General features: G+C 42.3%; 1 protein-coding gene across 2 annotated transcripts in view; it reads left to right on the top strand.

The window, feature by feature from the left end:
- Nucleotides 1-27,920, top strand: part of lpp (LIM domain containing preferred translocation partner in lipoma) — a 182,329-nt gene that overhangs the window by 124,856 nt on the left and 29,553 nt on the right. For both annotated transcript variants that reach the window (XM_006790413.2, XM_006790414.2), the window contains 2 exons: nucleotides 10,935-11,031; nucleotides 26,691-26,860. In XM_006790413.2, the coding sequence (XP_006790476.1) occupies nucleotides 10,935-11,031; nucleotides 26,691-26,860 (267 nt within the window). The remainder of the gene's footprint in view (nucleotides 1-10,934; nucleotides 11,032-26,690; nucleotides 26,861-27,920) is intronic.

Raw genomic sequence — 27,920 nt, 5'->3', positions numbered from 1 at the left:
GTGTTGGGTTATGAAAGATATATAAATTTCAAAAAGAACATCTATAAATCTATGTAATGCAGCTTTTCATGGGTATTTTCTTTCCTGGAAAGCTCCATTCAGTTGTATGTGTGAACTCCAATGAACTACCAGATTCTTATTTCCAGGCAACTCCAATAAAGAGATGTGCAGCTCTGAGTCTTTACATGGAATAAAGATGATTTTTACAAAGCTTCTGTTTACAGAGCTACAACCTGAATGTTCCAGAAAACCTCCCAATGATTATTTGATTCATGATACTCATTTTATAGATGAGCTCGTTGGTGTCACTTGAATATTGTTGTAGTTTCTTTCAGGTTCTTTTTTTGTTAGTTGTTGATTGGCCGCTACCCTCAGCCAGTCGTAACCCCTCGTAGATCAGAAGTGTTTGTCACATAACTGCTCATAAATAATAGCTCTTGCCACTGTGTTCTCTTCATGCCCCCTCTCAGACGAACGGCTTGGCTGGTAAATAACTGGCTCGATCGATACCTGTCATTGCAGTTCAGTGAGCTCCGGCAATCCAAAATGTCTTAGCAGTTTATTTTCTTGTTTTCAACCTGCTGTCGTCGCTGGGCTGGATTGAAGAGGTGCAGCCATATCCTGCAGTACTGAGATTTTACCACAGCTTTAAAGCGTAGTGTGTGTGTGTGTGTTACCGTGTTGGGCTTTGGTGGCATTTACCCACTTCTCAAGTTCTAAAATAGAGTTCAAACAGCCCCCCATCAACAACAAACCACCCACTCTTCCCAAAGCAAGCGCACCCTTCGTTCTGAAGCTAAAAGGCTGTGGAAAGACTTTCTTAATTGAAAATATTACCCTGTCAGGCGAAAAGACCAGAGAGTAGGAAGTTGCGAACCCCTAAGTGGGCCTGAAGATGTTTTTACAGTGTTTTCAAAGTTTGATTTTAAGTTGTTTTTAAAGGCACCTTCAGAGCTCATGACCTGTGTCAACGCCACATTACTGTAGTGCTCTGTGCATGATAGATATTTAAAACTGAGGCTTTTGAAATGTCAAGGGAGGAAATGAAGGGACGAGGAGACAGAAGGCAGTAAGCAGGAGACTGCAACGGTGCAATCAGAAATACTAAGAAGCACAGGAAGAAAAGAGAGAAAAACTCAGTATCGGCTCAGGAGTCAGGTGATGGAAGATTATGATTATTATGTTAAGGCATCAATCATAAGAAGCCCAATGAAAACACAAGATTGAAATCCGTGTTTCAACTATTTGATGCACATTTAAATACACACTAATTACTATAACGATTATGTTAATTTGCTGTCTTCTCTTACCTTTGTGACTGACTGTGGAATCATCAGTGAAATGCTGAATATAATTTCTGTAATGATACATTTAGAATTGCACAGTGATTTTTTAATTAATTAATTTATTTATTTAAATCTTGGCACCAAACTTTTCACATATTAGCCAAGTTTAAGGGCCGGACCTATTTTATACTCTGTATAAGCTTTGCATGATTCACAGTTCAGAATAATCCTTCCCTGTCTTGTTCTGGGCCTTGGTGTAGCCCTGAGTTCTGGGTTTGGCTTTTCTGTTTCACTTTGCATCTTGTTTTTTTTATATTTATGCAAGTTTCCTCCGTGACCTCCATTATCTCCCACCACTGGGAAAAAAAACAAAAAAAAACAACACCCTAGCATAGTGCTGCCTTTTTTGGTCCACGACATTCTAACAAAAGACTTTCTCGATCTGAAGTGTGAAATGCTTTTTTAGCTCACTTCCCCTTCCATTCAAGCCAACTTTCTCCTGATTGGCTGCTTCATACAAACAGAAAGTTTGAGCAGTAGGTGTTTGGAGCTTCTCTGCCACAGATGACCATATTATGGATATCCGTGCATCTTGAAATGATAGATAACTAAAAATAGAAAAAACTGTCCGAAACTGAGCCTTTCACAGAACAGGAAGGGACTCGCATCCACAAAACAGCTACCAAAGCACAGAAAACTGAGACTTCACTCTTTGTTTTTCAGTTCTCTAGTAAATATGCCATTAGTCTGCTATATACTTGCAATGCAAACAGTAAAATCTTGTAGTATCTTTGAACAACAGTTAGAAACCCGATGACTGGTTGCAGATTCTACTTATTTTCAGAGGTTAAGCATTCTGCTGTTCTGCATTCATCTTACTAGATGATATTTTTTATTTCTTAATTTGATGACTCATCTGCTCAGCCCCTGCTCATGGCTGAGAAACTTTCTGTTTATTTTTCAAATATCAAGTCGCTGTTGGGCACGTGCAAAATTGCGGTGTGCAAATCGCAAAAAAAAAAGAGACCAAGTCATGTGACGGTACAACCACATGACAAAGCTGGTGGCTGCAATAATGCTAGTGAAGCTAAGTCTGAAGCCCTGTAAATTCCACATCCATCTATTTTAATATTGTGTTAAACTCCAGACAGTGCTGTACAATAATGTCCATGTAGATTGTGTTTGATTGATGGTTCTAGCTTTTCATCACCACAGCCCCTGTGTGCACTGAAAGAGTAGCAGAGGTACGGTAGGCTTTCTAAACACTGTTTATTCCTTTTTATACCAGAGCTGACACTGGCACAGTGGATGGCTTTCTTGCATTGACTCCAGTGACAGACGCTCCCTGTATGTAAACAATAAAAAATATTTGGCGTGAAGAGTGTTCAGTCCTCTGTGTCCAAGATTAGTTAGTAAAGAATGGCTTTAATTAGCTCACTTCATTCTATGGGGAAGAACTGATGGACTGTCTGACAGTGCTTGGCTGTGTTAATGTATTGATCACACAGTAAAGAAAAGGCTCTTTTTGGTTCAGTTACAAAGGATGTGGCCAAAACCACCTGCATGAACAGTGGCCCCTGCTGGATCCTCCTGGACATGATCTCCTCAACACCTTTCTGCACACCAAGTTTTCTCAGTTTTTGGTGTCCTCTCTTCCCTCCTCACATCCTTCTCCGACCACAATAGAAGTCTTTTATCCGCCCTTGAATCAGAGTCAGTGAAACGTGTACACTTTCGAATCATTTTTTTTCCCCCACATCGGGGAAGCATCCCCGAGCGGATTGGCCTTTGTGTGATCTTGGCCGCAGCGTTTCAGCGGTAGCGTTTGGTCAGGAGATATCTCTCAGGGTGTCATTCAGATAAACCACGCAGTTGTTTAGGTGGAAATGGGAAGGATATATCATGGTTTTGCCTGAAAGGTAAAATTACACAGGAGATCGGCACCACTGTGTATTACAAAAGGGAAGTGCAGGTTCCCGATACATCGATTTGAAAGGATAACCTGTATGAATCTTCATTATGTCCACCACATGTGTTTAAATATGGATCTAGGCTACCACATGAGGAAACTGCAGGAGAATACTTGGAGCTCGCACCCAAAACCAGGGAAACCTGCATCCTCTTTAATATCGTGTTTGCTCCGGTCGCAGGATGGTAATTGTATACAAAGAGACGCCAAATAAGTTTTATCTCCGTCCCAACAATTTGTGCAGTCATTTGTTGTTGTTGTTGTTGTTGGGTTTTTGTTTTTTTGTTTTTTTAGATTGCTCGTGGCACCCCTCTCTGCACGCTCAGATTTTCAAATATCTGTTTGCAGGGGGATGTGTCAGTTCCAAACAGATGACCTAGTTTTTACACACGCACATCTTACAAACATTGAAAGGCCCCTCTACATACATTACATGTCTGCAAACACTCTCAAATTCATCCCTTTATGTGAATTCACTTCTCAGCAAAGGTTTGAATGGCTGTGGAAAAAGTCAATTATGGAATTGGTTAATTTTTAATTATCGTCGGCTGCTCTGTACACAGCTGCTCTACAGTTGACTGTTATTTTTTTCCTCTCTGTTTAATTGGAGCTGAAACAGCATGACCTATTTTGTTTGGAGAGAATGTATACTTTATCTGCGCCTCCTCAGAAGGTGGCCTTGAGCTTAATTTGCAGCGCCGCGATGTCTCCTCTCAAAGTGTAATGCGTTACAGATTACTCGTAACCTGTTTTACATCGCAGGCTGCATATTCATCATTTGGATTACATAAAGCTACGAACATGCGATCGGTTGGAGAAATGACAAAGCAAACTTCAAACCATCACCACAGGTGATGTTTTTATTGCCTTCATTTGGAGTCGGAGAGAGACAGTGGCATCTCATCCGGCTCTAAGTGCACCCTGGTCAGTTTTATAAATGAAAGGGGCTTTCATAGGTTTTATATTGTGTCACTCTGATACAGTCAATACCATCCACTATAAAGTGAGAGCTGTTAATACACAGCATTTAACCTGCACGTTCGCTTCTAAGCACACGACGTGCAGAAGTCCCCTCACACACACACACACACACACACACGCACACTCTGAAAGGATAGTGTGACTGATCCAGCAATCCTTTCATTGTTCTGGTGAAACAGAGTCGCCTAAGCTGCTGTAATCACTCGTTTAGTGTTGCGGCAACAAATGCATATTTTTAGACATTTCCAATCCAATAAGAAAATTCAATCCACTCGTGAACCTTCACTAATGCAGTGGTCCATTTGCTGTTGTTGTGGTTATTATTACTATTATTTTAATAAGCCAATTCCCTTCCAAAGGCTCAATGTCCATTTCAAATAATACAGCTGTGACTGAGAGAGACAAAAAGCCAGGGTGTCACATTTTTGTGAGCTGACTAAAGCGGCTCTGACTTAAAGCTGCAGCTCCATTGACACTAAAGAGTATTTCTGCATTGTGAAGTCCATCATCATTTAATCTGTGGATAAATGTGTCTGTGAGTGATTATGTCTTTCTTCAGTTTGTGCTGATCGCGCAGGAAGTGTTCGGCTATTGTTAAAGGCAAGACAATTGTGCTTGGTTTAAGGTGCAATGCTGCATTTACAGGAAGTAGATGAGAAGAAACGCGCAGCTGATGGAGACAAGGATTAGTGTTGCTTTCCATCGGGCTCTTTTTACACTGCTTGTACTTTTCCCCCCTTCTGGTTATCGCTTTCAGCTCAGTGGCTTGTGCTGTTTATGCAGCGGCTCTTGGTCTCATTGTGTTCGCATGCTCCTTTTGGACTATGCAAAACAAGAAGAAAAAAAAGGAGTGACCTAAATATGAAGATATAACTCACGATTCCTCAAAAGTTGAACTGACATTTGAATTATGCTCACTTTTTGGGTAAAGAAATCTAAACTGTAATGGTACTGTAGCTGCTGTGTGTGTGTGTTGTTTTTAGAGAGAGGAAAGTACAGTTTTGTGTAGTTGTAGATCCCGATGAGCCGTGTTTGCTTGGCCTTCTGTAGACTTGCAGGTGGGTTACTGATGGGAACATTTTACAGCCCTGTATACTCAACCACATGTTTCCCTTTTGGCTTGTTATGGTTATATTCTCATCTCTCATTTCATGAGATTCAGTATTTAGGAGAAGCCATGTTGCTATTAACTCTCCACTATAAATAATGTTCATTGGGGCATCTGTGGAGTTGAAGTGGGTTCACCAGTTGGAAGCCCATCACAATTGGAACATCCCCAATTCCCCCACTCCAAGATACTCAACCCCAATGACCTCCCAACCCTTCCATCAGTGTGTGAGTCTGTGTGAGCAGTATAAAAAGTGCCATATAAAAGTACTGGGGCGTGGTGGATCTAAGCCCTCTTTTATCCTGTCTTCCTTCTCTCACCCCAACCGGTCGCAGCAGATGGCCGCCCCTCCCTGAGCCTGGTTCTGCCGGAGGTTTCTTCCTGTTAAAAGGGAGTTTTTCCTTCCCACTGTCGCCAAAGTGCTTGCTCATAGGGGGTCATATGATTGTTGGGTTTTTCTCTGTATCTATGAAGCGCCTTGAGGCAACTTTTGTTGTGATTTGGCGCTATATAAATAAAATTGAATTGAATTGAATTTTAACTCCACTCCCTTTAAGCCACCTTGCTTTTGGTTGGCTGCCTCTCAAACAAATGGTTTAAACAGCAGGTAGAGCTGCTTACCTGTGGTGGCCATATTAGGAATAGCCACTCTCTCATGAAAAGAACCGTATGAAACTGAGTGTTTAGGTGTTTGCAGATGAGACTGTGATCTGAAACCGTGAGCACTGTGAGTAGCAGGGAGCGACTAGAAGAGAGACTGGAGAGGTGGAGGTATGCTCTTGAGAGAAGAGGATGAAAGTCAGTGGAAGCAAGACAGAATGCACGTGTGTAAATGAGAGGGTGAAGACTCAAAAAGTAGAGAAAATGAAGCTAGATGAGTTTAAATACCTGTAGTCAGCCATCCAAAGCAAAGGATGGTGCATAAGAGAGGTGAAGAAGAGAGAGCAGACAGGGTGGAGTGGGTGGAGATGAGTGTCAGGTGATTTGTGACAGAAGGATGGCACCAAAAGGGGTGGTTTACGAAATAGTAGTGAGATGTTAAGATTGGACGTAAGCTGATGATGTTATGGTTTTCATAGGCGTGACTAGAATGGACAAAATTAGAAATGAGTCTATCAGAAGGACAGCTCAGGTTGGGCAGTTTGGAGACAAAGTTAGAGAGGTGAGGCTGAGATGGTTTGGACATGTGCAGAGGAGGGATAGGGGACTTATGGACAAAGGATGATGAAGATGGAGCTGCCAGGCAGGAGGAAAAGAGGAAGCCCTCAGAGGATTTTCATGGAAGTAGTGACAGGAGAGGAGGAGGCATCCTCCATCCAGTTGATCCATTGTGGAGACGTCTAAAGAGAGACAATTAAATTCTCAAATTAAATTTAGTGTCTTAATTTGGTGTCTTCTCTTGTTACAACAAATTTAAAAACGTTGGATCTTTACTGTGACAGAGCTGATGTGCTCTGTGTGGTTTCGTCTCACAGATCTGTAGCGATGCTTTGCGTATAGTTCCAGCTTCCTGTTTGGACGCCTTTGTTGCACCTCCTCTAACAAAGGTGCAGATGTGATGCCCTGAGAACAGTTGTCTCTCCTGTTCACTCTCTGTCACTGCAGTGGAAGCAGGAAAGACAGAGCCTGAGGTTTAGTTCTTAGCGGGACACAGCGCTGTCAGGGCATCAGGTGAGAGCATGTACGGAGCCCCCCCCCTCCCCCAACTCCTCACCCCACCCAGCACACTCCACTCGTCACCTAATCGGGTCTGACACAATGCCAATTCCACAGTGGGTGGTGCACACAGCTTTATTCATAGATGTGGCAGTCGGGCAGCGATCAGCTCCCAGACTCTGTCGCGCCATATCAGCTAGCACGCAACGGCGGTCACTTATAGATGCTATTGTTGTCTGTGATTTTATGTGTTCTGGCATTTAACAAAATCATTTTTCAAGTGGAAAGCATTTGATGATCCATCAGGATATCTTTCAGGGGTGTTACGAGTGAAACCTGCGAGCCTGTCCGTGCAAAACGGTGTACGAAGGGTGCAGATGTTAGGCCAACTAAAGTTAAGCACCAACTTCAATGAAACTGCAACAGAGTGTCCCGAAGGCGTAGGCAAACAATTTACTGAATTGAGCCAGACATAACTGAAAAATTCACGTCTGCGGCACATATAGCTGCTGTATGGTTTCGATTGTTGCCTCTGAAAAGCTGAACAGGAACTGCGACTCAATCACAAAGCGTGCAGGGAAGCAATTTCTTTCTCTTATTCAAGTGAAAAATTATTCTGTGCTGTCACAAAAGACTCCCTAACAAGGTGCTTTAAACTCTCTGGCAGTGCATTGCTGCGGGGTGTCAAAGAGTGGATAAGATATAAATGAAGCTTAAACTCAAAAGTCTGTTTCTGGTAATAGCAGCATTTCGTTCCCTCTCCAATGTGCTTTTGATGTGGAGCTAAGATTAACAGTGTTAAATCGTCTACTTCACTGTCCCAAGCTAACAACACCGGCATAATGAGCAGAAGGTTGACAACAGGGGCACTTCTTTCAGGTATATGATTAATTTTGTTTTCTATTGTGCGAGTTGTTGTGTGCCACCTTTGACCATTTTGTATTATTAAAAAAGAAACAGGATTTAAGGTGAAAACGAGGAATACCCGGCCGCTGAGGAACGTTTCCTTTCGTCTCCTCCTAATCATGCGATCTGACCGATGATGGCTGAGCAGCTGAGGAAGCGCGAGGTCCAAGGAATCCGAGGGCTCAGACCCAGCTGCTCTCTAGAGAGAAGAAAGATTTGCACGTCCAACGTGTCGATCCCTCAGAGTTAATGAGGCCTGCTGTTTGGGCTTCCATTATGAGCTGGCTGCATCCTGAGCCAGGCCGGGCAAAGTCATGCATCATAAAGTTCTGACGCTCGCTGATACATCGTGGACAGTACGCAGAGCTCAGCGTTTCTCGCCATCTCTGTAAATAAACGTACCACGCAGCTGACTCTTTTCAGATACACTGCACATTTCGAACACAACCTTTAATGTACTGTTGAAATTACACAGTTGTATACGTGTTCCCGTAACTTCGACACGCACGGTGAGTCACGTTCATGAAAATTGATCCTGAAATGCATGAGTCTGGAAGAAGCGTCTGTGCTGTGTTCTAAAGTGTGTGCATGTCAAATAATTAGCAGCACGTAAGCAAAGTTTAATATTTGTGTATTTATTTACTTTTACAGTTTATTAAAGTTTGTAATCTGGTCCCTGAAAGCCCTCCCGTTCTGCAGTAATAGTCAAACAGTAGCCTGTGGGCCAGAAATCATATTTGTGCCCTCAGACACGAGCTGAAATTTCACTTTGTTGTTTACAAAGCAGTCACCGTGATCTCATCCCCGAGCGTTTGTGAGATTTCCCCAACAAGCTCTCTGTTGTCGTTTATTTATCGTCTGTGGCTTACGTGTGCTGGCTGCAGAGAACCCACGGTCCAGTGACAGAGATCAGGGAAGTCCGCATTAGGCTGCAGGTTTCTCACCCAGGAGGCTGGTGCACACAGTCTCCCGTTTTTCTGACTCATTTGTTTCATTTTTGGAGATTTGTTTCACTTTAGGGTTAGGAAAAGTTTCCCTACTCACAACAGTAATCCTGCATGTTTTAAAAGTGGCACTCTGGGAGTGACAATGTAGTCTCAATATTGTGTCACACGCTGCTGCCAAAGGACACCTTGTGCGTGACTGAAGCATGCCAGCAGCTTTGACAGTGCCATTATTCTCTCGCCATGGGAACGTAAATGGCCTGTCAGAACTGTAATCATGAATCACGGTAACGTGTTTTTAGTTGCTTTAGCTTGGTTACTGTGCAAATTGTGGTTCACTGTGGAGTCCACCGGAGCTCTTCTTCCGATTCAGAGCAAATGAAACTTTTGGAAGTCATGGTAGCTTCCTTTGTCTTCAGCCGCAGTCCAAGCAGCTGAAAGCTTACTTGCTAATGCTAACTTCTATCAGGACTGCTAATTTACGCACGAGGCGCTCTTAATTGCTTTGTCATTTTTTAAAACGATCGTTTTCATGAATGCCTACTCATCAGTCAGCTCAAGCAGGCCGTCTTCATTTGCAGAGCTGCTGTTAAGAAAATGCTGCTGTGGTGTGCGTTACACTCAATTTTTGGCCCAACAGTCTGAGTTTAGGCATGAGACAGGCCTTCCATCATGAAGTCAAACTGGAGATTACAAGAGATTACAGCATGCTGTTATTCAAACTTAAGTTATTACACGCCTCAGGTCACCAGCGACATTTTGGGGAAAAAAAACATCTATACAAAGCTTTCTTAATCCTTCTTGACACTTCGACAAAAACAGTGTTAAAAACAAATATTTTGAGGAATACCAGCGACTTGAGTGTCGAATTGGGGGGGATGAATGAATTACAGAGGGTGCAATATAGTCGTGTGCACACCTGAGGGTAAAATGCACACAGACGGAGTCGATAACACCAGAAGTGCTTGGTGACTGGATCTGTAATTACGCTTTCATTCTGCATACAAAAATATGTTTTCTCTAAATCTCCTATTGACCAATCTGATTCCTTTATGTGACCGAGTAAACCGAACGCTTAGTTCACACTCATCCAGCTCCCAGATGCCACAATTAGGAGCACCTCAAAGGTCAGCTCAGATCTTTGCCCATGTTGCAATATTGAAAATCAAATCTTCTGTAAAGATTCAGTCGGCCCCAGATCGAGGGAAGGTCATCCGAGTGTCGCTGATTTTCTGAAAAAGCTCGGCCACGCAGCGCGAAGAGCGTCGAGTTCAAGCCTCTGGGGTGTCTAAAAGGACACACACGCACCTGTGACGGGATTGCACCGTGAGCCGAAGCTGGAGGGGAGGAGGGGGATTCTCGAAGTCTGAGGATGATTGGCAGAAAATGTCAGGCACAACACGTCGGCCCCATACAGGCACAGCAGGCAGATGTCAGATGCTGCATGATAAGAAGGAGGGCAGACTCACAAGGAAGAAGAAGAAGTGGCATCTTCAGAGAGTTATGTCATCCTTTCAGACTCTTTCACAGATTAGGCCCCGGCACAGCTCGCACCCGAAATCTTTTTGTGCTCAGACTATGATTAAATAAGTATCTCCCGACCTATCGCCCAAATGTACGAGACTTAAAAAGCAGCTATCTTCTAATGTTTTCCCCTTCTGTTTCTTCTGCTATCGTTATTTTCCAAACACAGGGATTAGTCAGGGTCACAGTTTTTTCCACATACTTGTGTTGCACAGAAGGAAATGCTCAACCTTCTGGGCTGCACACCACCGGGGCCAAAGCCAGGGTCAGATATCTCAGAGGGGAAAGGCAGACCCAGGACCGTTGGCTGCATGTTAATTATGGTGAAAGTGTTTTGGATGACCTTGAGGCCATGCTTCATCCTTTTTTAGTAAGGTTTTTGTGAAGCTTTAACTCGAAGCTAGACTCGTGTTACTTATATACATCTGCTATACCCTTTATTTCCTTTTAAAGCTGAACAGATCACAGATAAGCTTCTTCAGAGTGATGTAAATGTTCATTACCTCTTTGAGGTTTCTCTCCGAGTCACAGCCACCGTATGTTCCTTTCTCTGTTTTCAGGGCAGCGCTCCCATGGCCCACCCTGAAGATGAGCTGGAACGCCTGACCAAGAAGATGCTGTACGACATGGACAACCCTCCGTCCGAGGAATATTTTGGTAAGATGCTAAATCACCAACACCTGATCAGCAACATGCTTTTGCTAATGAAACATAGATGTAGCGTATGCTAACGTATAAGTACCTTGAACCTGCATTCTTTTTAACGGTCAGCAGGGGGCGACTTCTTTGGTTGTAGAAAGAAGTGTGACTATATTGAAGTCTATGAGAAAATAAGAGTTTGGTTTCTTTGATCTCCAACCTGAGTAAGCACTTTACTAATGAGTTTATGGTCTCAAGTCTTATTGAATGCAACATGATGGTCATTTCGGAAATTTTTATCCGTAATACTGTCAGAAAGGAGGATGTAGATGCTGATCAACCCCTTCTTCATGCTGCAACGGACAAAAAGCTTAGCTCGAGATGTCAAACAGCTCTTCATTCAGCAATAAGTGGAGTCAGAGCAGGTTTTATATGCAGTAAATGATATGGACAGTTAGGATGCATTTAATTCTTACTGCCAGTATTTCTTTTACAGTTGATCTGCAGTGTATGCAGTTTTTATGACAACTGGAATACCAGGTCATTCCTGAAATTACAGGTTTTTTGGAGGTGTATTAAGTAATATACTTTGCATCTTTCTGTATGAATGTGAGACGAACTAAAAAAAATTGCCGAAATAAAAGTCCGAAATGCTGAAAATTCAAATATGCATTGGCAAATGTGCAAATATACCCGTGTGAAATGCAAGTGATTTAAAAATAAAAAAAATTAAACAAAATATTATGACTTGAGTCAACCATTTAAAAACACATTTACAATCTAAAAGTATTCCCTAAAAGTCTGTGAGTACCTCTTTAAGTGTAACACCAAATCCAACCAGCATTGAACTTATTCATATTTTCATTTTAGAAAAGAGGTTAATGTAATAACCTGCATTTGTCAGGTTATCAACAACCTGCATGCTGGCGTGCATGAACATGCTTTGTGTCATTATAACACTTTTGCTCCTTCTGGTTTAACTAACCAACCACAGAGCTACAGCCTAGTGGAACTAATGAATAGCACCAGCATCCTTATTTTCGTATTGACAGAGCACTGGATTATCTTATTTATTAATTTGGCACCTCAGGCGCTTTATTGTCTGCTACACAAAAATCTTGGGAAACATTTTGAAGTTGAATACTTTGAATATTCGCCATATATGGGCATCAACTGACTGTCTTAACATTCATAAAGACAGTTGGATATTTTCTCTTTTATAATATCACAGTGTTTCTTAATTGATTTCTCCCTCAGCCCCTTCCTCCTGTTCCTGTTCCTATTACCAGACATGGTGACAGGATCATTTGCCTTGTCCCTGTTGTGTTTTCATATATGGTAGCGGCATATTTGCTCCGTATAGCGCTCGGGGTGATTTAATGTTCTCCCTCAGCCCCGCTTTGCTGCTTGAACAAATCTAAATAATAATTTTTGCTGTAATTGGATCTGGAATCTCAGCAGTAAGTGTCGCTGACATGACAACAGTCATAGGTGCTAGTAGAAAAGTGGTTAAAATTAGCTCATTACTCACTGTTTGGGTCACGTGTAAGTATTACTGGGAAGAGCTTTGCAGATAAACAGCATTCTTTTTGAAGGTTTTCAAAAGCAGTTCTGCAAACATTAGTGCAGGCAGTGTGATCTCGTTAGGAGCACTCACTCTGTCATTTTCACTGTGACATTTTGTGAAACTAAAAGTAGAACCAAACAGGCTCCTTAGTTACTTTTTAAAAAAGCAAAGAAACTGAGACTGAGTGTCTGCTGTTGGGTTTGATTGCTGACTAGCAAAATGTGGAATTGTGGGTTAAAACGGAAAAACCTGAATTAAGAGTTCCTAGATTCATCCTTATAGTGATGTAAGTTAGGTTGGTATCTGGTTCAGTGGTTGGTAGTAACTATTGGAGAGTTACCATTGTAGTTCTTATAAGTCAGATTTCAGGACTGTAATTGGTCCAGATGTAAGTGTATGTTTGTCATGGTCCTGGGGTTTTCCAGCCTTTTGTTCTCTTGATAGAGTTGTTGTTTTTGTGCGTCTGTTTGAGTTTCTTCTGCCTCCTGTTTTCCCCTGTCTCTGCTATTTTGTTAGACTTCATGTCTCATTGTTTGTCTCATTTCCTGTTTTGCCTTGAAGGTTATTTTCCCATCTCTGTTACCCTAGTTTTATTTCTTGCTTGTTCCCTTTTTGTTTGTCCTTCTTTCATTGGTTTAAGTTTTGAAAACTTCCACCTGTTTCTCATTCCCTCCTGGAACTCTTTGTGTAATTGGTTCCCAGTGCAAATATAATCTTATGTATGCATTAGGATTGTTTAGGTCAACACTTGGTCAAGTTGTGTTGCTAAGCCTTTCTCCATTGCCTCTCCATCACTCAACTTGGCAATACTGATTTGTTGAACACATGAAGGCATCATGAAAACCACCTTTAAAGTGACACTGGAAAATAATTGGCTATTGCAACAACAGCTCTTCGTGTTGGCATTAAAAAAGAAAGTACAACACACAGAAATGATTTGACCATGAAGTCCAGGCTTTATTTACGCAACAGGGGAACTGCAACATTAAAAAATTATTCGTTAATTCGAGAGAAATATAAAAACCTTTGGTTCTCTTAGTTGTCATCAGTTGTCATCATTTGCTAGGACATAATCCCCAGAAACCACTTGTTTGTGATTGGTCGCAAAGAGATGCTCATAATAGCTTTGGTAACTAGCAGATTATCACTATAACTCATAGCATCTTTGCTAAGAGCTACTGAAACTGTGAAAACTGCAGTGCAAATCAGAAAAAAAGTTCACCTTCAGAGCAAAAGTTTTACCTTTGGATTTTCTTTGAACTCTGTTGCACTTTTCAGTTTCATCGGCACTCTTTGGTTAGTTGGCAAGAGTTTGCAGACAGGTCGGTGTCTTCCAATAAAACTATGAGCAACCACGGCAATCTGTTAGAGACCAAAGCAATCACGGATGTGTTTTTGGTACAGCACCCTCTTTGTGACCAGTTTCCCCCAGTGACAGCCAGAAAACCAGTAACCGGTTGGGGAGTATGCATTTTTCCCTAGTAACCAAAGTTTTTCAGCGAGTCTCCAATTAATTCGCCAATAGGGGCACAGTGATGAAATGGTGAAAGAAAGGCAACCAGAAGATGTGGCTGTAGGTTATAAACCACTGACTATTTATCACATTATTTCAGAGTAAATATTCATGTTGCAAATACAAAGAGGAAAAGGAATATAGAAAGATGTGTAATTCCTGCAGGACCTCCTCGGCAGGTCATTACCTACAGGTAATGGCTCAAGCATTGAACGCAGTGCAAAGCTACCCTGTATTCTTGTTCCTCTTATCCATTAATTTTCATGGTGTAGAAACAGCACTGACTGTTCTTGTCTGGGAAGAAGTCCTCAAGGTAGAGTCTCAGAACTATATCAGTTTGATCAAAGGCGAAAGCACAACTCTGGCTCAAGGTGTAATGAGAACGAGGCACACGGTAAAGGTGTTGGACAGATGAAGGAGATGGATTTTAATATATCTCTATATCTTGGTTGAGTGTCCATTTTTTCACAGCATTTCCCCTTTCTCCCCCTGTGTAGCACTTATATTTAATTTTGCTATAATTGTGAAACAAAAATATATATATAACTGCCAGGATTAAACAAAATACCAGTTTTAATACTATTTTGCAAAATAGGATTCAGAAGGCAAGGATTCTGTGCATTTTTATTTTATTTCTATTTTTCCGCCCTCTGCACCCACAGCTGCCAGCGAGTGCCATCCCTCTGCTGCTCTCTTTTCTCTAGCCTTTAATCCCCTTTGCCCTGGAATTAGTTCCCATGCCCATTAGATACCTCATTCAATACATTCAGTGGGACTCTGCAGCAGGCTTTATATCAGCACATAATCACACAGCACACCATGATACCATGTGTAGGTGTATTATAGCTACAGGGACGTGTATTTAACTGGTATTAAGGGATATTCGGCTTCACGTTGGTGCGCACTCATGTAAAGACCTTAATTGGTTCGCATTAGACATAGGTCAAACGGATCTGCTGGCTTAAACAAAGTATAGTCGCTTTACTGAGGAATGGCCTAATTTTTGGGTGTATGTGTTGCAGCCTGGGCATGAACTCTGTGTGCTGCTATACCATGCATGCAGTCACCCCCGTTTGCCAGCTCTGAGGCCGACCGGCTGAAGGCTGGTAAAGCAAGGACATGGGGAGTTGAGAAATGGGTCATATGTGAGCTGAGGTAGCCAGAGCAAGTTAGGGATAGCGTGTGCATCCCCAGCTGACAGCGTATGGCTGTTACGAGAGCGGAAGAGGGGGAGAGGGAGGGAGGGTCATCTTGTGGTTAAACATGGCGACAGTGATGAGAGATGGGAAGAGGGTTAGGGCAGGAGCCGGAGACTGAGGCGACTGCTGGGACTCATTAGGAGGGAGTTCAAGCGCAGGCAGATGCTGCTCTGGAAATCCACAGAGCCGTCTTCCTCCCCCGCTGAATAATGTACATACACTCAGCACAGTGATGTGAGAATCAGCGCTGGTCCGGCATGTTTCCTTCTGTATATCCAGAGCTGTGGGAGAATCGGTCTCAGAGCGCAAGACTTTTGTAATTACAAAGGATGTAATGACACATAGGCCTCTTCTTTTTTGTCGGGGATATTGGGGGAAAGAGGGCTAACAGTTGTTGAAACCCTAAGGCTAGTAATTAACAAGATTAATCAACGTGGGGCTGCGATCTCGGGCGCGCTACTGGACTGGATCATTGTCTTCCTATAGCAAAGTTTTATTGGTGTCACTAATGTCTTTGATGAGCTTCTAATCTGAAACAGCCGTAGTGAGTTTTCATTGGTCCAGAGGGGGTTAATTGAATTGAATTAACGTTATACTCTGGCTCTGTGATGTCACCAGGAAACTTTTCATTAGACTCAGCGGAGCACCACACCATCATTACGCTTTCCTGCTGCAGTCCAGCAATTACGCCGGACAAGTCTTTGAAGACTTTCTGCGGCGACATTTAAAAAAGCAGCCATTCCCAAATGCAAACGCTCCTCAAGCCGTTAAAAAAACCTGAAAATGATGCACTATAAAAGAACGGCTTTTCTTGCGAGAAACCCAGTTTGCAAGCCAGAAATTCCCCCTATGATTGAAGCTTCTTTGAAAAGCAACTGATTAGTCCTGATTTAGAGTTCCAGATTAGATTTGAGTAATCTGAAAGAGCCTTTTCTCCAAATGTCATCATCCGTCATATTTAATCCACTTAGATTGTGCGTAGGTGTACTGTGTTTGTGGAAATCTAATAAGACACAGCTACTCAGCTTGCAGTACAGATGCCTTGGCATTTGTGCATCAGAGGAACTTACAATATTTTGTCATCGCTACATTTCTGTCAACCAAAACCAGGACATAAAGCTGAATAATTGAAAGGATGAGATGCTCTGCATTATTTACAATTAGTGATGATGATACTTATGCAGTGTAGTTCCTTCTGCCGCAGAGAATCTGTTTTTATTTCTGCTTTAACACCCGAATGACAAGTGGAGAATTCCTCCCTGTGATCGCAGACTTTCAGCGTTTCCGCTGTATAGAATTAGGAAAACGGTGAAATTTTAATATCCAATCAATATTTATACAGAGCGATTTTTGAGCAGTGGCATAAATGTTATTAACAGACAGTCATTGGAAATTAGCAGAGAGATTCATATGGGCATACTGTACTCCACGCAGGACTCTGAGCTGTCAGGAAAGCCTTTCCTCCTGGTTTGAGCTAGCCTTTGTTTTATGATAAGAGCCAGAGAAGAAAAGGCAGGCTTTGCCATTTTTTTCCGCATAATGTCAGCTGGAAGAGCCCCCATAATTTATAAGGCACCTCACATGAAAAGTTCATGAGGAATCTTGGAAGAGATACAAATGGCAGTGTAGCTCCAGTACCGTCCAGAGGAGTCAGAGGAACAGATCGGCTAAGGTAATTGGGTCAGAAAAAGTTTGGGTTCACGCTGCGTGCTCTTGTGGAGCTGCTTCTAATTCTTCAGAACGCAACTGAGCATCACAACTTAATGGATTAATAGGCTTCCAGTTTAGACAGCTTTGTGCATTGTCTAAGATACTCTGGTGGAATTCATTTGCATTTTACTGAGGTCGCCCTCAGCAACCTCTTAGGAGTTTGCTTTTAGATGTGCCTCTACATGTCATAACAAATGGGATGTGTGTCAGAGTGAAAACCTTTCTGCTGCCTCAAAAAGACGCTACCCCACCGCACTCCACCTCCACAGTCTGAAAATGCCTTTGGCCAACCATCTTCCCGAAAACAGATAACTGTTTCCACTTAATGTCTGAAGGTGACTCGTTTAATATCGCTTTATTTTTAATATTCATTTAGGGTGAATACAGACGGGGGGGAAAGCTCCAGTAAACAAGCAGGTACAAAGTGATAATGCATTAAAATGTCAGCGCTTTAAATAAAATCTGAAAAATATAAGTTGTTTGCAGTTTTAATTGGAACGCTTTTCTTCTCCTTTTCAAATTTCCTTTAATTAACTCCCCGCGTAGTAGTTTTCACAGTTTGTGCCAGAATGGCTAAGAGCTCCCATCTCCGATTCAGGAATTGTGCTTTTAATCCAGCATTACAGTTTTTAATTTAACTCCATTTATGTCAACCCCACTGATACTGCTGAAACTACCTGCCTCACATTAAAAACATGAAACGCTTTAAGAACTAACGCTGTACTGTGAAGCGGCCACACAAAGTGCACCATCGGTGAAATATGGTTCCACGGATCAGGACTACTGGTTGTGCACATGCAGCAACCTCTGAGGCTGAAAGATGAAGCAAATATGGAAGTGCCAGAAACTGCTGCTTACAGTGCTGCTGATTTTCCTTTGGCTCTGTCTGGAGTGCACCAAAGTTCTCTTGTGCAGGAAAGCCCTGTCTGAGCGCAGACATAACTGACGGTAAATGCTTACTTAATTTCCCCCTTCGTAGAGACTGTACAGGGAAGGATTATTTTTTTCTTTACGTAACTCAACTCTTTAAACTGTATCGAGGCTTGAAATTTGCATTATTATTGAGATATGGTGAGTTTGAGTGACGGGTAGGGAGGGCTGTGCATTATGATGAAATATTGGATGACAGCTGAACGACTCTCCTACACACTGTTTCGCTTTACATTTATTCACTTACAAAGTTTTGATCCTGTTGACCTTCATCAAGCCCAAAGGCAATATCTATCCATTTACACACACACACACACGCACAGGCACACACACACACACGCACAGGCACACATATCCACCAGAAAGGTTTCAGTTATCCAAACAGATAATCCAAACTGGTGAACACGTCTCCATGTTTATGCCATTAATTCGATGTTGATACTGATAAAATAACCACAAGTGACATCTATACAAGCTCTAAAGCTTTTTTTTTTTTAAATTAGAATAATAAACATCACTGAACTTATAAATATAAATGTTATAAATAATTAAATAAAAGCTGATACGGACCAGAAAACTGAGCTTTGCTGCGCAGCGTTTTCCATAGCTGGCGTAAAGGAGCACAGAACAACCGTCAGTGTTCAAAGTAAAGCCCAGACGTTGCTGCAACAGTTTAACAGTGTGTTTGGGCTTGTAAACCTAGTGTTATATATTTTATGCATTAATGTCTTATTTTTTTATGTTCCTAATTAAACATTCAATTCAGTTTTATATATATAGCGCCAAATCACAGCAACAGATGCCGTAAGGCCCTTTTTATAGTTAGGTAAAGACCCTACAATAATACAGAGACAACACCAATAATCAGGCCACCTCCTGTGAGTAAGCAGTGGGTAACAGTGGAAAAGAAAACCCCCTTTTTAAAAGGACGAAACCACCAAGAGAACCAGGCTTAGGGAGGGGCAGTCGGTTGGCGATGAGGGGAATAAGACAGGATGAAAGACAGGGAATAATAATAACACCTTGCTCAAAGTTTTAAATAGCAGAAGATTTATTTAATTTTTATTTTTTTATTAATCCCCCCAAAATTGCTGATGTTTCTCAGCTTTCCCGCACAGTCAAACTCACACAACCCCTAATCACAAACACTTTTGCATGTCAAGGCGGATCAACGACAATCAGCTCAAATAATAAATAAATACATTAAAAGTAAGATGAAAAGTAGAATAATAATAATAATCTTTCTGTGGTTGTTCATTTTTAATCTAAGTGAGCCCTGTCAGCACTAAGTGAGCCGAGGGAAAAAGCAGTACCACCCATTTAAAAATGGTTCTTTAATGTGATCATTATATAAACTATTAATTCACTAAATTAAACTTAATAATGCCCTTTACTGTGGTGCACTTCGTTATAGGTATGTCAGAGTTTGCTCATCAGATTTGTGCCAACTGACCGCTAACTGTCAGCTAAGCCTGTAGATTGGACCTCTCCACGGTGTTTATGGCCTTCTCTACCATTAACTAGTCCAAGTCTGTGCTCCAGTCCCGATGTGTGAAATTCTTGTATTTTGTTTGTACGCTTTCTGACCAAGCTTCCTAGCGCTCATGTCGGTCATCTAAAAAATAAATAAGATGGTGATAAGGCTTCAGTGGGTGACTTCTTTATCAAAACAACACACGTTTGTTTGCTCTGCAGACGTTAGGTTCTCATCTGTGTTATTACTGGCAAAGCAACAGTTCACTCATTGTACTGTTATACTGCACTTGATGTTACCATGGAAACCACAGGTGTTGCTAAATCAACCAGAACTGAAATCTTAAGGATTGTAAGTTTAAATTGCAGCATCGAAAGAATTAAAAGCAAAGCATTTGACAAAAATCTCCTAAATCCATTGTGGTTTCCCCCCTTTTTTCTATGTGAGGACATCCTTCAGGTACAGTGGCTAAGTGTCCACTTTGTTGTGCTGTCTTGGACTCTGTGTATATGTACGTTGGAGCAGTCACAACGAGATCGAAAAGCACAATGCGGCTGGAAGGAGGTCACAGACCACCCAGGGGGAGGAGGGCAGCATATGAGGCAGTCTGGTGACATGGCAACTTGTCTAAAGCCCATGCATCACTATACCACCTACAGTGGATTATAATGTACGACTGCAAGAGGCTGAATTGTACGACACAATACCCACGGATGATCCATCATAGCTGCCTTTTATAAGAAAAATGCTGTATGCATGTCAGTGTGAGGCTGCGGATTTGACTTCTAAGACCCTTTTTCTCATGTAAATAACGTGAAATGCTTTGAATCTTAATCTATAAATTTGCCAGATTGTAGAAATTCCACAAAAACCGACAGCTCTGCTTTATTTCAACTGTCTATAATTCATTTCTTTTATGAATGAGATCTTAGCAGTTTTTCTGCCATGTCATCATCTCGTTTGCAACTGATTTTCAGTCATTTGTTTCTATTTTGAGCAGGGGGGGTGGCGGAGGGTTGCTGGTTTTTCAGCTCACCAGAGTTTATTGGTCCTCTTCGCTCTCATTATCTTCACTGCCGCTGACCTCGCCGTGCTGCTTTCTAGTTTCTCAGCTGATGCAGCGTGCCAGCATGGGGCTTCTTTAGCCGGCGACAGTAGCCCGCTTTTTGGCAGCGGTTCACGTGAGGTGACCATCCCCTCTACAACCCTGCTCTCCCCTCCCCCGTCCTCCCCCGCCAGGCTCGGCGCTTGCTATCCTGCCTCGTTGAGACAGCTCCACTGAGGCTTGCAAGATCAGCTGCCGTGCGAGCCCAGCTGAGGCTTCCGGGCACTCACGTTGCTAGATTTCATTTGTGAGTGAGCGTTTGACCTCAGGAATGAGTAGACATCCGCACGCTCATGCACGCAAACGCAGGCACACTTACGAGCGCACGGCCCAGTGCGGATGAACAGCATATCAACACACGCGCGCTGCTTGTACAAATATTGTGCTGCAAACACGCTTACCTGTCCCCCTGCCTCTCCCCGCTTTCTCTCTCTCTTTCACCCCATTCGCCAGCCCCGCTCGCTCCCTGGCACCCCTCCACGTCGTTCCTGCCAACCTGCTTCTAAAACATGTAACCTACACTCAGCCCCCACCCCTTCTCTGTGCCGCCGTGGGCCCTGACAGGCTGAGCTGTAATGCTTAGTGGCACAGGCTCGCCTATCCTCCATCCTCCACCATCGCCGCAGCAGTTCTGCAGATTGCTATTTGCTGACATTGGGAATGATATTAAAGGCAGGGGTTAGGAAAGAGGCATTCAGAGATTGAAGTGTAGCGATGACAGCGATTTCTCTTGTCATTCCAAGGAAACTGAAGGCCACAGCATTGTCAGGCAGCATGGAGGGCAATCTGAAGCAACAAAGTAGATTAACCTAGAGGGGAAAGAGACGAAACAGTGCACAAATCACGGCCTCTGGCACTCGAGTAGCTAGCAGTCACACTCCTAATGTGTTCGACAGACTTGCTTCCTACTGTCCTGTTGTTTATGTCTCCAAGCGTGAAGAACTTGCACAACTTTGTGCGCTTATTCAGCCTACCTTTTTCCAACTTGTCACAGTAAATTAATGCTGTTTTGTAGGCTTTTTATTAGCTGTAATGCAAGACCATTTCTAATTGTCATGTGATTGTTTGGTGTCTTTTAATTCTATTTATTATTACCCTTGTTTTTTTTTTATTAATATCAAAACACAACACACACAGTTTAGTTAGATGCTTTTTCTGTTTTTACCACCATGTCTATCAGATGTTTTAATCCAAGCACAAAACTTTAGTTGAAGTCCCAAAATGGATTTTGCGGTTCTTTTATTAGTTTTGGATACGAGCTGCAGTCGCTGGCTCTGCCTTTGGGGTTTGCAAGGGTTGCGCCAGCAGAATTGTATTCTTTAGTAACATAGTGCGAAAAGTTTGGTCTCCCACAAAAAAAAAAAAAAAAAAAAGTTCCTTGCGATCCTTCTTTACATGCACGATCTTTGATTTCTGACGATGTAAGATCAAATTGAGCTGCAAGTGTGCTCCCTCTCTGCCTTTCATGCCGCTTCAATATCACGGCGTGAAAAAACAAAGAAGGCAAAGACTGAGGGAAATCTGAAGCGTTCTGCCACTCAACATTCCCCAATCCCAAACAACAGCGTCTCACTGCCACTACAAATACATTAGAAATCAATTATTTATGGAACAGAGTCAGGGCCTCTTTAATCTTTTCCTTTTATCCAATTAAATTGTCTAACCATTCTAAGCCTCTATAGCTCACAGGGAATGTGCCTCGTTTTTTTTTTTTTTTTTAAGAAAAAAAGAAAGAAAAGAAGAAAAGATTTTTCTCTTCAGTCCTTCTTTTGACTTTCGATGTAACAGAGAAGAGACACTTCTGAGGGTTGAAGAATGAAAGGAAAGAAAGTGAGTAAAGTGTAAATGAACTCCCCCCCTCCCACCCCGTCACCATTGCATTGGTTCTACAGGAAATATTTGAAGTTTTGATATCAAGACTCTGGTTCCATTCCCCGCGCAAAGGGACGCTGGGGAGCGGTGAGGCCTTTCATGATTCCTTTATGCCCAGCTGAAATAGTTCGAAAGTATTTGGGATCATCTCCACGGGGGTAAATACGATGTTGCTTCAATTTCTGTCCTGTATTATTCAAGAAGTCAATTGAAGTAGTGTCTAAAAATTGAAAATGCTTATTTCCATCGCACACGTGTGAAATTATTGATGTAAAACACAGCGCTCGTCTCCATTATCGTACAGTAAGACTGCTGATAAAAGCAGTTACAGATGCATTGAAAGGCTTTATATTTTTACAGCACCGTGCTCTGACTCTCAGGGTGTAGAGAAGATATCTGGATCTGAAATAGACCGTCAGTTTCTCTTATTTCAGTTTAAAATGTGTATGTGAAGATGTAGCCTGTCTCTCAGTGGTGAAGAATCCCTTCAAAACTTCCTGGATCCAGATTCTAATTTGCTCAAATTGGTCGAATTTTATAAATATGTCCACGGCTTATAAAGGAACAAAACGGTCAAAAAAACCAAGCTTAGCATATAACCTCTTTGAAGAAGGTAAAAACTAGATCATCATTTCCATCGGCGATGTTCGTCGTGAGAGAACACGAGGAGCTGGAATCCAAAACACTTATTTCCTAACAATTAAAATCAGAGCTTAGGAGATGAGTCAGTCAATCAGTTGAATGGATCGACCATTATTATAGTAATCATGTCAATAATCCAGCAAGAAATCTCTGGTTTCAGCTGCTCTAGTGTGAACACTGCTGCTTTTTTCCTTGTCTAACAGAGAAAAAAGGGAGCCGGCTGATTATGTGTGATAATAAACAGTTGTATACACAGTTGCATTAAAACGCCGCCTTTAGCTTGTTATTAAAATGTGAAATGTATAGGAATAGAAGGCGTACAGTAGTTTGAAAGAGGCTCAGATCTGCTGCTCTTTGTTCCACGCTGATGTGAAATCATGTGTGGGCTGCGCGCAGCGTGGCACGGCGTGTCTGTGGGCACGCGTACGCTATATGATACATGTGTCTGCGCTTGTATGTACTCGTCTACACGTGTGGCATGTCAGACGCAGAGGGATGTTTTGTTTTTTTTTTATTCCTGTGTGTGTGTTGGTGTGAAACTGTGTACGCGGCACAGCCGTGCACAAATAGCTCCTGAGGGCCTTCGCAATCACAGACTGCCAAAAGGAAAAGGATTTCCGAGAGGTTTCCTTCTCGCTATTTAAAGTGGGAGCCCTGTGGGACATGTTTGGCATTCTCATCCACTCACTGAAGATGGCCTGTGATCTGAAGCCACTAACAGGCTCGGCGTGCTCCGTCTCTGTCTCTCGCTCCCTCTCTCTCCCTTTCTCTTTCCCTCTGGCTCTCTGAAGTGATTACCCTGCTTGTGATTCCACTGACACCCACATGTCCCCCCGAGACGTGCCTTCACTAGTTTGTTTAATCTGCCTCCCTGTACAGTAGGTAACACAGCCATAATTGAGGTGTGGATAGAGCTGTGGGAGCAGATGAAACCGGTGGCAGGCTTTATGAAAACCTGTCTGCGCTATAAGTCGCCCTGGATGACAGAAGTCGCTAAATTAATGTACAAAATGCTGCTGTGACAAGAATTTTTAGAAGGGAAATGTCAGTTTCTTCATTCAATGAATCCTGAGTCATCTAATACAAGAGGCAAACATATCTAATGTTCGGTGTTCTAATAATGATTTCAAAATGTTGCTGGAAAAGGGGAAAGAAAGTTGTGGATCCGCTCATTCTTTAAGCAACTTTCCCCCATTTGCAGTGATAAGATAATGAGTGATGTGACATTAGAATACCATTTGCAAGCCTCGCAGCCAAGCAGATATTTGATCTCAGCAACATATGACTTCCAAAAGTTGTGCTGATACCTGAGACAGAATCCGCTTTACACTCCGTTTGAATTTTTGATATGAAAACAGCAAGTGGAACTGTGAAAATGCGAGCATCAGATACTCTATCTCCCCCCGGTTAGTGTCTCGCCTCTGTGTAACACGCTCGAACCGCTCTGTTCAGAACATACAGAGTGTCAATCATCGCCCAAATCAGCCTTTAGATGAAGCAAAAAATGAAAAAGGGAAGGAAAAACGATCCACAGAACTGAACTTGAATTAATTAAATATACTGTATCAAGCTTGCTCTGTGAGATTGCATCTGTCCTCAGATGTGTAAAAAATAAAACATTCTCAGATATCTTTTTTTAAACCCTATTATTGTAAGATACCAGTAATTAAATTGACAGTGTTATTAATTGGGTTGAAGATAACTTGCATTGAGTCGAGGACATCTTAAACTCAATTAAAGATATCTCCAACTCAATTAAAGATATCCAAATGCCATGTCCCGCAATATGCAATCAGCCTCTTTCTGGAGCAATAATATCAGCTCACTTGTGCCCCTTTTACAAAGACTTCGTTGTACTTCTAAAGTTTTCTTTTTATCATTTAATGCTCAACTTTTTAAACAGATGTCACTCTTTGGTGATGTGTATGCTTTCTTTAATGTGGCATAATTATATTATTTAATCCTTCCTTATCCAGTGTTTGAAATAGAAATGAAGATTAGACGCCCCTGATGTCAGGAAACGAAGCCTTTAAAGGGACAGCTCCCAGCTTCGTGGCACGAGGGAGCGCGAGGTGACGCGTGGACAAAAGCTCGGTCTACGGATCCTCGATTTAGATGTCAAAACGCTTTTAAGTTCAACGCTCAGTTGTAGTTTCTCAAGTTCTTGTTTTCCTTTTTTGGCTCTTTGCCGGCTGCTCTCGTTATTAGATTTTACTTAACGCTCATATCAAATTACTATAAATTCAGTGGCTCAACTTTCCTCTGTGTTTACCGCACAGTGTTGCTGATAAGTGTTGGAAAGCAGGTAAACGTTGTCACCTTTTGGTTCACTGACCAATTCGTTTTCTTAATTCTTCATGGATCCTTAGACTTATGTTGAGACTCCCATTGCCAGAGTCCTCAAAACTAACTATAAGGTGGGAATGAGGTGCGGCAGAAAAAAATGCCTTGGGTGGCATGCTTTCACACTTGTTAGCTTTGTCGCCTTACAGCAGCAAGGTTCTGGGTTTTCTCAGCTTTCCAAAGGCATGCACGTTGAGCCAACTGTGATTCTAAAATGTCTGTAGGTGTTGATGCAACTGAGAATGATTGTTTGTATCTCAGTGTTAGTCCTGGGATGTTCTCTTATTCATGCTCAGTGTCACCTGGGATGGGATCCAGCTCCCCCGCGATGTGAGGCGGGTATATACAAATCTTTATTTAAGCAGGAAGCCTCATTCAGATTAAAATCTCTTTTACAAGAGAGATCTAAGCAGAGCCTTCAGCAGAGGGTTTAGTCGTCTTTCTTTCAGCTGGCTTCAGGGGTCACTGCAGCCAATCATCACAGTTTATTTTCTGTATGTCTGATTTTACACCAAATCCCCGTCCTGATCAGAACCATAACCATTTATCTGGGCTTAGGTCAGGCACTAGGATTGGCTTGTGAACCCAACCGCTCACCCACCCCTTCGTTGCTGGGCTAATCAAAGAATCATAAAAGACACTGGTTTAACAACCTGTAGTATTTCTAAAGGGAGTGAAGGCTTCATGGCTGTTTAATGTCGTGTGATACCTGAAATCAAATCTGCCAAGGTTTCTCTACACGTGGGGAATATTTAAGGTTAAACATTTATTGGTTCTTGAATTGCAGTTGCAGAATTAATTGGAAAAGAAAAATGGATGAATGGATGTCAGAGTTTAAAGCGCTGTCCCATGTTTCTCATCAAAGTGCACGCTGAGAGTTTTAGCTGTGTTCTTTCTTTAATTATTTTCATGCACAGATTCCCACTCAAAGAACAAGAACCATTGTTTGTACTGCTGGCTTCGTGATGCTTCTCTGCAGCTCTACATTGTCCTCTCTTTGTATCTGTTACCTTATATATACATGATCCTTATTTTCACGTCTTTCTAAGAAACCTGTTAAGAGTGTTGCTTTCGGCGTGGCTGCGTTTTAGGCTGAAAGTAAGAGATTTGCTGCACTGTAGGATGCCGCTCACAAGGTCAAGCACCAATCGCAGTGAATGGAAGCAGTCACACGTTTCAGCTCTCCATTACAACCACATTTATGTTGCTTGCGCGTTATTCTTAGCCTTACTGATCACTGATGTTATTTACTCTAAGAAGTGAAAAATCTCTGGTTTTAGAGGGAATCTTTTCTCAGCTTCTCCTCCTCTTCCTCTCCCCAGGGCGCTGCGCCAGCTGTGGAGAGAACGTAGTGGGTGAAGGCACCGGCTGCACTGCCATGGACCAGGTCTTCCATGTCGACTGCTTCGTCTGCATGACTTGCAGCACCAAGCTGCGTGGAAAGCCCTTCTATGCTGTGGAGAAGAAGGCGTACTGTGAGCCTTGCTATATTGTAAGCAGCTTCCTTTCTTTTAAATCCACCTGCCTCAACACTTCACTTAGGCTCACTACATGCATCCGTGTTTTAAAAGTGCACATTATATCATCGGGTATCGCTGTGCCTGGAATGTTTCATAGGTTTCACTTCAGGCAACCACATTTCATTTCATCAAAGCCCAGAGGGCTGCCACCTCTCACCACACACACATTTTCATTTCCTCTTCTTTATTGGCTTCGTTTTGTTTTTGGTCATTCAGTGAAACTCTCTTGTGTCTCTTTTCCTGAATGAACTTTCGTCCTGTTACACAACTAATGTCAGCTGGTTAGCAAACAAGTTTGTTCTTTGAGCTTGTTTTGACATTCTCAGACATCTTTGACTAATACATTTTATTAGTAGGCAGCTGGTCTGCAGCTGCGTGTAACTGCTGACCTACTTGCCCTTCTGCTTTAAGACTGGTTTTTTTTTTACTATTGTTGTTGAATATGCAATCAAAGAAGCATCACCCACCTGCTTTTAATAAGTGGCAGCCAATCAGAAGAAAGCTTGCTTAAACATAGTAGGAAATGGGAGGTGTGCACTTTGGAGGCCCAGCATAAGGTAGCTTTGATTTGTGAATCATGCAGAGCTCTAATAGAGTCCGAGAGTGAAAATAAGAAGCAGGAAATGAGCAGAATGGACGCAGGTTTGTGAAGACGGAGGGTTTTTTGTTTTGTTTTTTCTCGCTCCTGTCGACTTTCCTCTGGCAGCTGTTTAGCGTAAAGCAGGGGTCCTCAATCCCAGTCCACGAGGGCCGGTGTCCCTGCAGGTTTTAGATGTGTCCTTGATCCATCACAGCTGATTTAAATGTATAAATTACCTTCTCAACATGTCTTGAAGTTCTCCAGAGGCCTGGTAATGAACTAATCATGTGATTCAGGTGTGTTGACCCAGGGTGAGATCTAAAACAGGGACACCGGCCCTCGCGGACTGGGATTGGGGACCCCTGGCGTAAAGCTTTAAAATGCTACACTATAGTTTCAGCCCTGCATCATAAGACAGGGAGAACAACTTGGTGAACATATGATACGGGAAT

The sequence above is a fragment of the Neolamprologus brichardi genome, chromosome 23 (genome assembly GCF_056152115.1).
Source record: "Neolamprologus brichardi isolate AB-2024 chromosome 23, ASM5615211v1, whole genome shotgun sequence".
Classification (NCBI taxonomy): domain Eukaryota; kingdom Metazoa; phylum Chordata; class Actinopteri; order Cichliformes; family Cichlidae; genus Neolamprologus; species Neolamprologus brichardi.
This window is presented reverse-complemented; position numbering and strand designations above follow the sequence as displayed.